This window comes from Calypte anna, chromosome 1, assembly GCF_003957555.1.
Source record: "Calypte anna isolate BGI_N300 chromosome 1, bCalAnn1_v1.p, whole genome shotgun sequence".
In the NCBI taxonomy this organism is placed as follows: Eukaryota; Metazoa; Chordata; class Aves; order Apodiformes; family Trochilidae; genus Calypte; species Calypte anna.
The window spans coordinates 28,203,024-28,216,453 of NC_044244.1; the positions used below are offsets into that span (position 1 = coordinate 28,203,024).

Here is a 13,430-nt window from a genome sequence, read left to right on the forward strand (position 1 = left end):
GAAATACATTCCCTGTCTCTTGACATCATATGTCTTTTGCTGTCTTTTTAGACAGGCATGGGCTCTTTCTTCTCTTTCATTACCTGAAAAACAACAAAAGTGACCACAGTCTGCTTAATACTACACTTGAAACTTTTCATATTTGTCCCCACTGAGTTTTTGTGATCATAATGACTGTACTGGTGTTAAGCAAAGATCTCCAGTATATTCTAAACCATTAAGTGGAGAAGCGAGTTTTGTGCATTTTTCCCATAGAGTAGCATAATAATTTTTGATGAAAACCCAAAATACAAGGTCAAGGCAATTGGATAAAAGAATCATTTATTTCTGTGGCATGAATAGAACTTAGACACTCTATTTAATAGGAGGCAATATAAGGAGGAAATTATTGTCTCCCTGTAATATGGGCACAATTCTAATAAAGAAGTTTTTTAGACAAACAGTTCTATGGCATCAAATAGCAGAAATAAAATGGGTCTTGGCAAATTATGAGAACTGAGGTTTTGTTTCTCTTCTAAGGAAAACTTAACAGAGGACATCCCTGTCATTCTCTCACAATCCCACATGGCTAAATCATGAGACATTGTTTTAGTAGATGTGCAAGCTATCCTGTTACAGTTGATACTTCTCTTTGACTTGCACAATCTTTTTTTTTTTTCCTTCTTAATACTGTGATGTTATGAATGACTTAAATCTGATCAAATCATGGGACTACAGAGAAAAAATATTGTTTGTCTTCTTAGACACTTCTATTCTAAATGTCTGAAAATTGTGTATGTAAAATATGTGTTATACCCAGTTTTAGATGAGCAATATGCATTGATATTGCCATTTATGTATTGACATCTAACAACAGGCACGAAGTGACAGAGTTGTTAGAGAAACTAGGGAATAAGAGCCTGAATACATGAAATGATTATAATAGCAGCTGGAAGGTGAATCAGGTGATCACTGGAGTGAGGTCTTCCCTAGCCTTTTCCACTAGAAGCTTTAAAAAACTGGACTATAGAGGAGTGGGAAGAACAGAAATGAAAACAGTGGTAGAAATGAAAGTTGCCAATTAAAGTAAGCAGCCTCACGGGCTCACCCTTGTCTTTGTGGTAAGCTGAAGTCTACACAGCCATCCCATCACTTGTCAGCCTCTACATTTCACAAGCCTTCTTGTTTCACTTTTCTGTTGCTTTTTTATTTCGTTCACACTTTTATTTCAAAGCAAGGTCTGCATGCATGCAGTCACCTGCAGTATTGAAATCCAATTAAAATAAGATTGTGAGATTGCAGTGACCTCTAATTGAAGCTAAGACTTCCTTTCAGGGCAGTACTCAGGCTGATCTGCCTTCTTTATGTGGATTTCAGTGCTCAAGCATTATTGAAAGAAATAACTTTTGTTGCAAGGGAGAAAAACAGGTTGTGTAGCCTCTGAGCTTGAACCTGTTCCTTTTTCCTGGCTGAAGATCCATTGCATAGCTCTTCACTGAAGGCTAGAAATCATTTTTAGATGACTGCTTATCTCTGATCTATCTCTGATTCTGTCTTCCATCCTCGAAGATAGGGTGATATCAGTTTTCTTTGTTCTGTACAAAATGCTGTTCTTTAAATAATTTTCCCTGCCCACCATCTGTCTCCTTTCCCTCTTCGAATCATTTCACATAATGTTTCCATATTTTTTGCTAACAAGCTTGAGCTGCTTTTTTTTTTCAGGTTGATTATAGTATTTTTGCACTGCTCCTTCAGCTTGTGGACTTTTTCATGATACATCTACGTGATTCTTTCAGTACAGCCTGCTTTGTAGATCCATGGTTTTGCCCTCTCTTAAGTCCTCTGGGAACAATGATGGTGCTTTGCATGCTAGACCAGAGAAAATTATTATTACAATGCAAAAACTTCTCCAGAAACCTTTCATTACACAAAAGCCATCCCATGCTAAATTCTTATCAGTGAAGGGATTTCTTGCATTTCTTCTGTCTTCTTTATTTCTTGCACTACAGGAATGCTCTTACAATGGCCTAAATAATCTTAGAAGCGACAAATGCCAGAAATGGAATTCACTTCTACTGTTCCATTAAGGCTTGAATTTCATACTGTAAAAGTTGCAGGTTAAAAAGCAAACAGAAGCAAAATCCTTCTCTGTGTCTTGCAGGCTCTACCCAAATCTTATTACCTTTTCTTGAATGTGGCTGTGAGGTTTTTTCCCTTTAAATTTATTTTTCTCCTTATATCTGCATTTTAACTAATTGCATATGATATATTACACAGCAGTTTTTTTCTATTTCACACCTATCTTACCATTTCCCTGACATTTTTTCCTGGAGATCAGGTGAATCTCATGAAACTTGCAGAAGTCTGGTCACTTTGGGGTTTATGTAATTTACTGTTCTGCTCACTAAACCTTGAGAGAGATTTGTTGTTAAAACCCATTTAGACCTCATATCATGTTCTTACCAAATTCTATCAATTCTGCTGTTGCAAATGTGTTATTTGGAGGATCTGTGTTCCTGGAGGTTTGGAAGACTAAATAAAACTCTACAAAAAACTCCACTTAAAAAAAGAGCACTGGAATTAATTTGAAAAGAAAGGGAAGTTTTATTTTGAGCATCTTTCCTAACAATTGGCAAATGCTTTTGTACCAAATCTCACTACTGGAATAAAACCACAGTCAGAATTGCCAGCTAAATTTTGCCTTGTATTGTAGCATGAATAAAGAAGCTTGATCTACTTGAGTTAGCTGAGTAAGAGTTGGTCTGTATAAGAGCTGTAACTTATTAACAACCCATTCCCACCAGTTTTAGAACAATGCTTTTGTCAGCACTGCTGCCCAGCACTGTGCATGGTTACAGGGTAAGAGAGCTCTGGGCTCTGCTACTCAAAACTCTGGCTGCCTGAGACAAAGCTTTCTTTTTTTTACCACCCCCCCCTTTTTTTTACCAACTGGTGCTTGCACATGCTGAGGGTTTCAGCCAGCTGACAATTACACATTTTGTATTTGTGAAGGGTGCTGGGAAACATATTGAAGAACTGAGGTTAATTATAATCAGAGGTGTGCTGATTGAGAAGACAAGAGCCTGGGTAGACTGGAGACAAGCTTTGAATGTAACTACTTGAACTCTAGGCTGTCAGCCCCTCAGGATCCATCAGGCATCTTATATCTTGTGTGTATTCATGTCGCAAATAGGGCACATTTAACAGACTTAAATTAAACTCTCCCAGCCTGCTGGAGAATTAGATCAAGAAATGGTGAAAAAGAGAAAGAATTAAAAAAAAAATAATTATTTCAAAAATAATTGTGCCACTGAACAAATTCCTTTGTGCACTGTATTCAGTGGGAAAAAGTTGGAACTGAAATCTGACCAGATACTACACATGGATAAACCTATACAAACAGGTATTGGTAAGAATCAGATAAGAGTACACCTGATAAATCAAAGCATAAATATGTCACTTGAGAGGATTTGGAAGCTAAGACACCAAGAGAATGAAGTAATTTTTAGGGCCAACTTAATTGTTGTATACAATTGTATAGACCAATGACATTTACTAGATACCAAGTCTTAAATCTAGCAGGCAACTCTTGAATCAGAGACGAAACATTGGAGACACAAAAAACAAACAAAAAACCCCTCAAGATAAGGTGGAAGTTTTACAGGAAAGGTGATCATTAAATTTGTTTAGTGGTATAGAAGTCATCTGTCTGGACTCTTTCACACAAGATGAGACAGTTTCCTTCATCCCCAAGTGCTGGGGCAGGAGGAGGGAGAAGGGAGGTAGAACTCTGGCATCTCTTTGAAGCAGATCATTACTGATAGTTTCTGCTGTCTTTAACATGGGTGACAAATACCAGTCATACATCTGTGCTGCTCATGGCACATCTTCTGTGAAAAACTAAAATCCAGGAAGATATGGTTTTGATAAAATATCACTTAATGAAACAAAACAGAGTCATATGTAGAATACAAGCCAGTTGTTTTCTCAACACAGAACAAATGCTTAGATGCTGATTGTAACAAACACCTGTTCCTCTGTGCAAATGAGCAAGAAAGTTTATATATCCTGTCTTCCATCTCAGACTCTGCACCTCTCTAAATTTAGAGCCTGCAATTCTTTCCTCTTGCTACCTTCAAGTGGCAAAGAGAAAAAGAATCTAATCCTCTTGCATTACCACAGTGTATATGGTTACACACTGTGTTTCTCATAGACAGCTCTGGCTCTGGTATTTCTCAGGGGTCTTGTCACTGAATTAGTAACCTATATGGCTATTTTTTTTTATAGCTAGTGTTTCAGTTTGATTTTGTTCAGGTGCTTTTAGCCAAATAAAAATATATTCTTTATTATTTAAATAATAAATAGCTTACAATTTTTGGTTGGTGAAAGAAATTACATATAAAATATATAGGCATGACTTACCTACTAAGGCGTCAAATATGGGGGTTTAACACAATTTGAAGAGTTAAAAAAGTACTAACAAAATAGACATAAGACAAAAAATTGATGCAAGCATGGGGATTAAAAGTCTGATATTGTGAAAATTTGTAATAATGAGAATACAGTTTCAGGGTAATTGGCTAAATTTGAATAAATTAAGTTTTAATTTTTTTTTTTTTTAAGGCTTGGAAACTGTAGTTTTAAGACATGATACTCATATTATTCGGTCTTTACTAAGGGCTTGTGTACAGATTTATTGTATTATGCCAAAGTAAGCCTTTTTCTCTTTAAATCTAATTTGGAACTACTTCCAGTCAGCCATATGGACAAACCCATCCTGTTTTTCAGAGAAAATAATTTAAGTACATAGATAAAATCTGTGCAGCACCTCTTGCCTTGAGAGCAGGCTTTTTGTCATTTTATCTTTTGGCATAGGTGAACCCATTGGAATTCTGCCATTTGTCTTTACAGAGACTAGGTTCTACCTATGCTGTTTAATGGTCTTTTGGGAAGTATCTTTGATGTTGTTTCTGACAGAAACATAATTTTAGCAGGATGGAAAAGTCAGTGGCAAACCAAGTAGGGCATTTTCATTAAAAACTAATTTCATGCCTTTGAGGAGCACCCACTTTCTGTCTGCACTGTTACACTCTCTAAAACTAATAAAACCTAGTTTTCATTATATTAGGCAAACAAAAATAGTAGTAAGTAGAATTGGAGATGAGAGAATGGAGGTTTGAACAAAGAAGTGGCTAATTACAGGATGTGGGTGTCAGGCCTATCTGTGAAAAGTGCTGTTGTCTGAGGAGAATGTCAGCAGTAAGGCTTAGTACCTTAAAATGAACAGCTTCTTGCATTCCAGTGATTTGTATCCTTCACAACAGAGTATTTTGATACCAGCTTTCTAATATCTGATGTGTAATGGTCCAACTTCTAGAGGTGCCATGAATCCATGATATTAATTAAGCTGATTCCAGAAATGTTGTCAGGTACCAAAGGCATCACTATACACACGCTTCAGTTTGTTTTACTATCCATATGTATCCCTTAGCTGCTTCTTATTTTAACAAGTAAAACTAATTGACTCCTGCATGAACTTGGAGTATGCATGCATTATTAATTTAACAGGTAAGGATTTACTGTATTATTTAAACATTCCTTTTCAATACAAAGTGTTTTCACTCTTATTTTTTCTTTCCTACTATCTGTGTTGGTGAAGGATATTCAGAAACCCTTTTTGCAACCTCCCCAGTTATGCACACTGTCCGTCCAACATTCTATAAGGGTATTGTCTTCCTTTTTTTCTCATTATCCATGCAGTAGAGACAAAATCCTATAAGGATTTGCCATTGAGGCATTTCTAGTCCATTCAGTGACATCTGGCATAAAGGGAGGTTGTACCACCTTCATACCACTCTTCTCACCTACCATCTCCCCTTACCTTGACAATGTTCTCATGTTCCAGCTGTCTGCGTTTTACTTCTAGATACAGAGAAATGATGTTTTCCAGAATTTTGACAATTAGCTGTTGCTAAGTATTTGGCAGTTTTTGTGCTGCAGGGCATGCTCTGTAGAGTACATAGATTTTATTTTATAATTTCATAGTGCAGTAACTGCCTAGGATTGAACTACCTAAGACAGTACTACTTTAAGTCACCAATTTCCAGTAATGGAAGCAATGACAAATGCACTATATGTAACTGTATACAGTCTAAATTAACATAATAACCTTTTAAAATATTCTTTTTTTTTTAATGTATGAAGTCACAATTTCGTATTCTGCTTTGTTTTTCTATTGTGTATTCAGTGCAACCACTTTACCCAAGGATCAGAAATGTTACAACAGCTGCTGCTGAGACCTATGCCAATATCAGTTGGGAGTATGAGGGACCAGATCATGCGAACTTTTATGTTGAATATGGTGTAGCAGGCAGTAAGAAGTCATTTCATTGAATTTTACTGATGTTTTCAGATATATTTTCAAAGATTTTTTGTAGTAAATGTGGTCCTAAATTGACCTAGTGTTAATGGTAGCTCTTAAATATCTAAAAGATTTTTTTCTTTCATTGGATTGGGAAGATAAAATTTCATTTTAATAAATATAATAGGTAGCAGGTATTTGATGCTCAGGTAGAATATCAGTCTTTGTTCCTTTATATTATTCTATAAATTCTTTTGAATGTGAACTTGTAAAAATGTAGTTTGCATGAAGTTGTCATGTAGTCATTACACATGTAAAAATATGATTACTTGCATTAAAATAGGATATAACATTTTCATAAATTACTCATGATTCAGGAAAAGAAAAGAATTAAATAAGAGAGCGAAGAAAAATATTGTTTGTTAAGTTACCTTAAATAAGGTGTCAACCAACTTATGTACTTGTATTAGCATAAACCCAATTTTTAATCTTTGATAATACCAGCAGTAATAAACCCAAGATTCTTCTATTCAAATACTTCTAATTTTATGGCTAAAGATCAACAGTCTGAGACTTGGAATATTAATGCTTTTTTTCTGGATACTGGTAAAAGAATTAGCCTAAGCTGTACAAGAAAAAAGAAAATTATCAGAAAACATGATAAGTTAAGGTTTTGAAGTAGAACTCAGATGAACTAAAATTGACTGAAACTACAGAAATGTAATTTAATTAGATGATTAAAATCCATATTAATGTATTTTATAATTGCAAGTTCAATAAGCCTATTAAAAATAAATTAAATTAATATTTCTCTAGTACAATGGAACAAATGTTTAAAATAGGTTCATAATGATGTATAATGTATTCTCCAATATATTGCATGCAATATATTACTTTCAGTCATAATTTTATATGATTTTACTATTTTTTGAGAAAATGGTTGTTTTTGGGTTTTTTTCAGCCAATTCATAGTTGAGTTGAGTAACTGTTGATAGTGTTCTGTCTAGAAACTTCCAGTATTACAGAGAAAATTAAAATTCCAATATCTTGTTTTCCTAAAATTTTTGTAGGCAAAGAAGATTGGAAAAAAGAAATTGTAAATGGTTCTCGAAGCTTCTTTGTGTTAAAGGGTTTAACACCAGGAACAACATATAAAGTCCGGGTTGGTGCTGAGGGCCTGTCTGGTTTTAGGAGTTCAGAGGATGTGTTTGAGACAGGTCCAGGTGAGGCACACTGTACCCATTCTCTGTTGTAGCCAGAACTGTGGTAGAGCAAGTGCTGAGACACTGAGCTAAAGAGATGTTGGAGTCAGCATCTTTGCATGTTCCTTTTTTTAGAACAATATTAAATTGTTTCATAAACTCCTTTCTAATGCCAGCACACTTATTTAATGTAGATGATGAATGTTTTCATCCTTTCACTTGACTTGTCTGGTGTTTAGATTGGGGCAAGATACTCATTGCTCACAATCCATCTGTGTGCTGTGCAGTGAAGATGACCTATCCCATTTATTTCTGCTTAATATAAATAGATGGCTGTATTTAAATAGCATAAGCTGTAATAGACCCACTATCTGTTTTTACAGCTGACAATCTGTATATGATCAGTTTTAATAAAAAAACCCCAAACCGTAAGCTCAAGTGTTTGCATAATCAGAATTGCAGAATCAATGTGATACTTCATGTAATCTATTTATACCAAAGTTAAGAGATACCTACTTGTAAATGTTTCTTTTCCTGTCATTCACTGGTTTTGGGTAGGTTTTGTGTCATAACTATATCCTGTGACTCAGTAAGGCAGTTTAAGTTCCTTGGTTTTTATATTTTCAGTCATATTTCAAATATATATTTCTTTATAGGCAAATCACTGATGCTTCATTTTTCTCAAAGAAAAGGCTTTGTTGGAAGTTTTTTTTATGTTATGCTGAATATGTCATTGCCATCACAGCATGTTCTTGGTCAGCTGTTATTATTATTTGTACACTTGCTGCTCATTTCAAGCATCTTTGTCAGTTCATAGGTATTTAGCAGTAGCCTCACCAAGTTCAGAATGTTATGATTTAAGAAAGTAGTTATAAAATATGAAAATATATTTGAACAGTATGTATTAAATATCAGACAACATGGTAAACAATGAATATTCCAGTTTCAAAGTGAGCACTTTCTAAAATCATATTTTTTTTACTTTGTTTTGTTCCACTTCTGTTCCAAATTTATCATATGGCAGGAAAGCTTTGATGGAAACCCTGGTGCTGAATAGCATTGCCAGTGTGCATGGCCTAAACACAGAGGTTATTAGTGGTATAAAACCAGACCTGTAAAATTTTATTCACATACAAATCCACAGCCTAAAGCAGCAGTGATCAAGGATCAAGACTAAAGTATCATTCAAAACAAGCTTGAATGGAAACATTCCTATAAGTATCTTTCTGCACAAAAAAATAGTGAGCCAGTAGATAGGGAATCCTGTATGTACCCAGTAGCCCTGGCCTCATGTCCTTGAGTAAAGGAAGAAGCGAATTTAAAGACACTCTTTTCTTCTTCTTGACAATGGAATGGTTCTGTGTCCAACATTAAATGATATACATAGCATATTTCTTGCAGAAAACTGGTGTGTCCCACTGTCTTCAGCCTAAATCAAAGCTTTTAAACACTGCAGTTGGATAAAGAAGAAAATATTGGAAAATGGAATGAATGCTTAATTAGGAATGAAACTGCAATATTTCACATGTGAGGCTTATGCCACAATTTTCTTTGACAAGCATTCCTATAGAGAGTCTTCACAGTGTGAGTTTGTCTTTTTAAGCACACCAGTACAGTGTATTGCATTGACTCCTGTATTAAGAGTCCAGTAAATGTCTTTCTGCCTGAAGCAGATAATTTGCTTAGTGTAAGCAGCAAATATTTGCCATTTCTAAAGCTACACTGAGATCTGGAAACCCTTTCCTACTGCAGTAGGTTAAAGAATACTTGAGGCTGTGTAAGTTTGTTTTCATCTTTACTCCCTCCCATCTCTCTTGCATATTTTATGCATGACTTGTTTTGCTTGGTGTTATTTCTTACTACATTTGAATGTTAAATGTGCTTTTGCATTTTGTCACAATATGTATCATACAACCTTTAATGCCTTATTGTAAATGCATATGTGCAAAACTCAAAATGAGTTTAACCTTTCTGTGAAAACAAAAATTATTTAAATTTTATTTATAATTCAGAGGAAGATTGCCTTTGTGATTTTGTGCAGACATATATTTATAATTATGTATGTATATATGGTATATAAAGTGTATAGATATACATATAAGGCATAGGCATTTTTATCCAAGAATAGTTTAAATTGCTGTGCATATAAGAAACAGTTTCCCAGCAATGGCTGGGAAATCTCCTGATTGTAACTCCACAGTAACCAGACAGATTCATTCATCTATTTAAATGAAAATAAAGTCATAACTTTGCCCAACAAGACCAAAAAGAGGAAGCAGAGTAAAGGATCAATCTTAGCTTGGTTCTTCTGAAATGGAATATATGTTGTTATTCCATATGGAATGCAGATAATGTTTTCAGATATCAGAGGTGCTTCTGACCATTGAGAGCTGTTGCCCTCAAGCCTTCTGTCTCAGCCTTTCTCTTAGTTGATAAATAACACTGAGATATGGGCATGAATTCTGGTGTTGTTCAAAGGCCAGCACCAGCACAGAGCAGGTGTCACCCAGAATTCTTTGTAATGGGAAGAGTTTAGTCTGTGGCACTTGGAATTGTGGCTGGAAAACTCAATGCTCCACTGAAAACAGATTCTCTCTCATGTTCTTTTGTGAGCCTTTCTGTGTAGACATAGCTTCTCTGAGGAGAGGTGGAAATCTTTATGGGGCTCTGGGGCTTTCACATTTCTACTTTTAAAGCCATGAATGTATTTTGTCCTCCACTTCAGTGGAAGCAAGTCTAGAGACCTTTCCTAGCACATTTAGGAGAACATGGTGTGCCAAGGGAGCTGATATGCTCACAGCATACAGGCAGAGATGCTGACTGAAGGTCTCAAGGATAATGTGATCATAGTGTGAAGTGTCCTCTAAACTGAGATCTGAAGTACTATTGATCCTTACTAAAATCCTAGGTAATTTACTGGCTGTGACCAATCCAATACCTTATCTCAGGAAGCCAGAAAACAAGTGCTGAAACCAAATGCCATATGAGTTGTGTAGGCAGTGATTTGCTTTCCTTATTCATGTGAGAAGGGGATCTTTATCTCCCAAATAGCGAGAAATCTATTGGGAAGAGTTTCAAATTCTTGGGTTTAGGGATCAGAGAAGCAGGTGAGGAACAAAGGAGATAGGTTTGGATGGGTGACCATCTCCCTCTGCTTCATGTCTTCTGTCTGTAGCATGTATCCTGAACTCCTCTGCCCCTTCCCATTTTTCCTAACAGGAAATTCTAAGGCCAGTTGCCTGTCATGTGTTTTCAAACAGGGGAACAGAAAATCAGCTTCACAAGAAAAATCCTCCTACTGTGTTGAAACACGGTAGGAGGGATCCAGCCCTCAGACTGCACCGATATTTCCTGACCTTATCTGTAATCCTAATGTTTCCTATGTAGTTGGCTTATAATTTACATTACCTTCCAGCTAGAGTCAGCATTTGGAGAGAAACAGTGCCAAGAAAGAAAAGGCTTCCCAATGGCATTGTGTTAAGTCCTCACTAATGCTAAATCATGGCAATCATGATAAATTGTAGGATGAGGTACGGATTCAAGGAGAGGACAAGAAACATGATGCTTGATAAGGCTTTAAAGGATGCTTCATTGTTGATTTTTCAGTTGAAATTGAATGTTAGGGCCTTGAATGACCCATCTCCATTTCAGACTAATGGGGTTGCATTAACTAATGAGTATTGGCTTTTTATTCATCTTCAGAATGCAGTCGACATGTTTGTGTGAATTATAATTTGCAATTTCATTTCAGTAGTTTAATTAATGTAAAATGGTTGAGGATACTTTTGAGGTGTCTGAAAAGTAGTATTGTGCAAAGTTGTTGCTAAGCTCAAATGCCAGCAGAATTCTAGATTCAAAAGTAAGTTCTATGGACATGTATTTGGAAATATTTTAAATAACAGAAATATTCACAAAATAAAGTTTCTCTGTTTCTGTTTCATTCTACTTTTCAAAGTGAATGTTATTCCTTAAAGAACAACATGTTCTGGCTGTCATTTATTGGAACTGGCAGAGCATTAAAATGCAGCAAAACATTTTATTTTTCTTCTTTTATTCTCCAGCAATGGCAAGTCGGCAGGTAGACATCGCTACTCAAGGATGGTTCATTGGTCTCATGTGTGCTGTTGCTCTTCTGATCTTGATTTTATTGATTGTTTGCTTCATAAGAAGGAATAAGGGTGGCAAATATCCAGGTATGCTATGTAACAATGGGAGTAAAGATTTACTGGTAATCCAGTAAGACAGATCTTGGGTTTACCGGAGAAATTTAATTTGCTGCTGTTTTACATTTATGTTGAATCAGTCTTATCATTTGGTAGGACTGTTAGGAGAAATCTGCCTATTGGCAAAAAAAAAAAAAATCAATCCATTTAAGCTTAAGAAAAGTGTCTTCTTCATTCCTCAAGGGTCATGTTACTACATTACCACTCTAGAGAGGTTTGAGCTTTATTTGAGATACTCCTTCCTCCCACCCCACTTCTGAAGTCTAATCCAGGTGGGTTTGTCCCACTGAAACAACCAACTAAGATTTAGTTAGTCAGAAAGTATGGAAACATGTGCCAATTCATAGCTGCCAAGTTACTTTAATATGCTGGGAATGCATTTCATAGGATAAATCCCTTCATACATTATTTTCTTTCAAATATATTAGTCTCCTTCTCAGAAGCTGTGTCAACTCCAGAATTTTTGCAGCCAAAGTTGAAGTTACCATCTTTTAGTTAGGGTGTTTTTTCTGCTATATGTTTTTCTTTGCAAGAGTTCTTTTTAGTTTTTGCTTGTTTAATTTCTACTACTTGTTTTTACCAGTGTACTTCTGATAACTAGTGTCAGTGAACACTTAAAACTTTATCTCTTCATAGGTGAATCTTGTATAGCTGAATTTAGCGTAGCAGACGATTTTTATAAGAAGATAAGACCACATTATTAAGTACAAAAATCTGTGCAGTCTCACTGATTATTTGTTTTATGTTGAGATCAAAGATTTGACAGCAAAAATTAAGAAAGAGACACTTCTGTCCCAACACAACGTTATATATGAATTAAATTATAGGCTGATGACATAATCTTACATTTTTTCCCTAATATTTGAATTTTTTTAAGACAACGTGAGATTACAGAGAGCATAGGAAAAGTGACTTTTAGTGGAGAGAGCTGAGGAAAGAGAAGGAAAGTGAGGATGATGAAACAAGTGAAGTGATGAAATTAAAAAGAGTAGGGAGTGAATCACTGTCTAGCAGAGTAAAACACAACTTGAGTAAAATGTAGAAGACAGCTGGATGCTGAGGTTGACATTATGTTGTGGAGATCCCTGCTCTGCCCTTTTCTTTGCTTCTGCAAAATTATTTGGTTTAAGGATGGGGTTTTTTTATTATTATTCACACATACATATGCATATGCACATGCAGACACCTATATAAAAATGCTCTTAACTGAATAGATATGGTAGACATTGACTATATAAGTTTTCAAGGTTCATTATGTACTCTTGTTTATAGCTGTGACTCTGGAGGTAATTCTATTTCTTGTGTCATTGCAAATGTACTGTTCCACAGGTAGGGACAAATGCAAAGCACAACATTACTGAATCTCTTTTTGTCACAATTTTAGCAAGTCATCTTGAGATTGCTTAGGGTTTCAAAACAGTAATAAATTATTTTGGGAGAAAATTGCAGCAGCCAAATCCATTTCAAGGTTTTATGCATTATTGTAATTATGTTAGAAAATAGTGTCAGGAATGATTAATATCATCTTTAACATCATATAAACTGATAATGTACGAATTATGCGTGGAAATTACCAGAGTAAAAGATAAGATCTTGTATACTGGATTCTATTATTGTGTCTGATTAGAAAAGGGAGTTTTGGGTAGTAGCCAGAAAAACATAAAT

At 35.3% G+C, this 13,430-nt stretch overlaps 1 protein-coding gene across 27 annotated transcripts in view; it reads left to right on the forward strand.

Annotated features, from left to right (window-relative positions):
- Window positions 1–13,430, forward strand: part of NRCAM (neuronal cell adhesion molecule) — a 65,230-nt gene that overhangs the window by 40,243 nt on the left and 11,557 nt on the right. For 16 of the 27 annotated variants that reach the window (XM_030469617.1, XM_030469624.1, XM_008492810.2 and 13 more), the window contains one exon: window positions 11,604–11,735. In XM_030469617.1, coding sequence (XP_030325477.1) covers window positions 11,604–11,735 — 132 coding nt within the window. Of the gene's footprint in view, window positions 1–6,226; window positions 6,353–7,410; window positions 7,564–11,603; window positions 11,736–13,430 lie in introns of all 27 variants that reach the window. The other 11 variants (XM_008492807.2, XM_030469602.1, XM_030469604.1 and 8 more) reach the window with 3 other exon arrangements.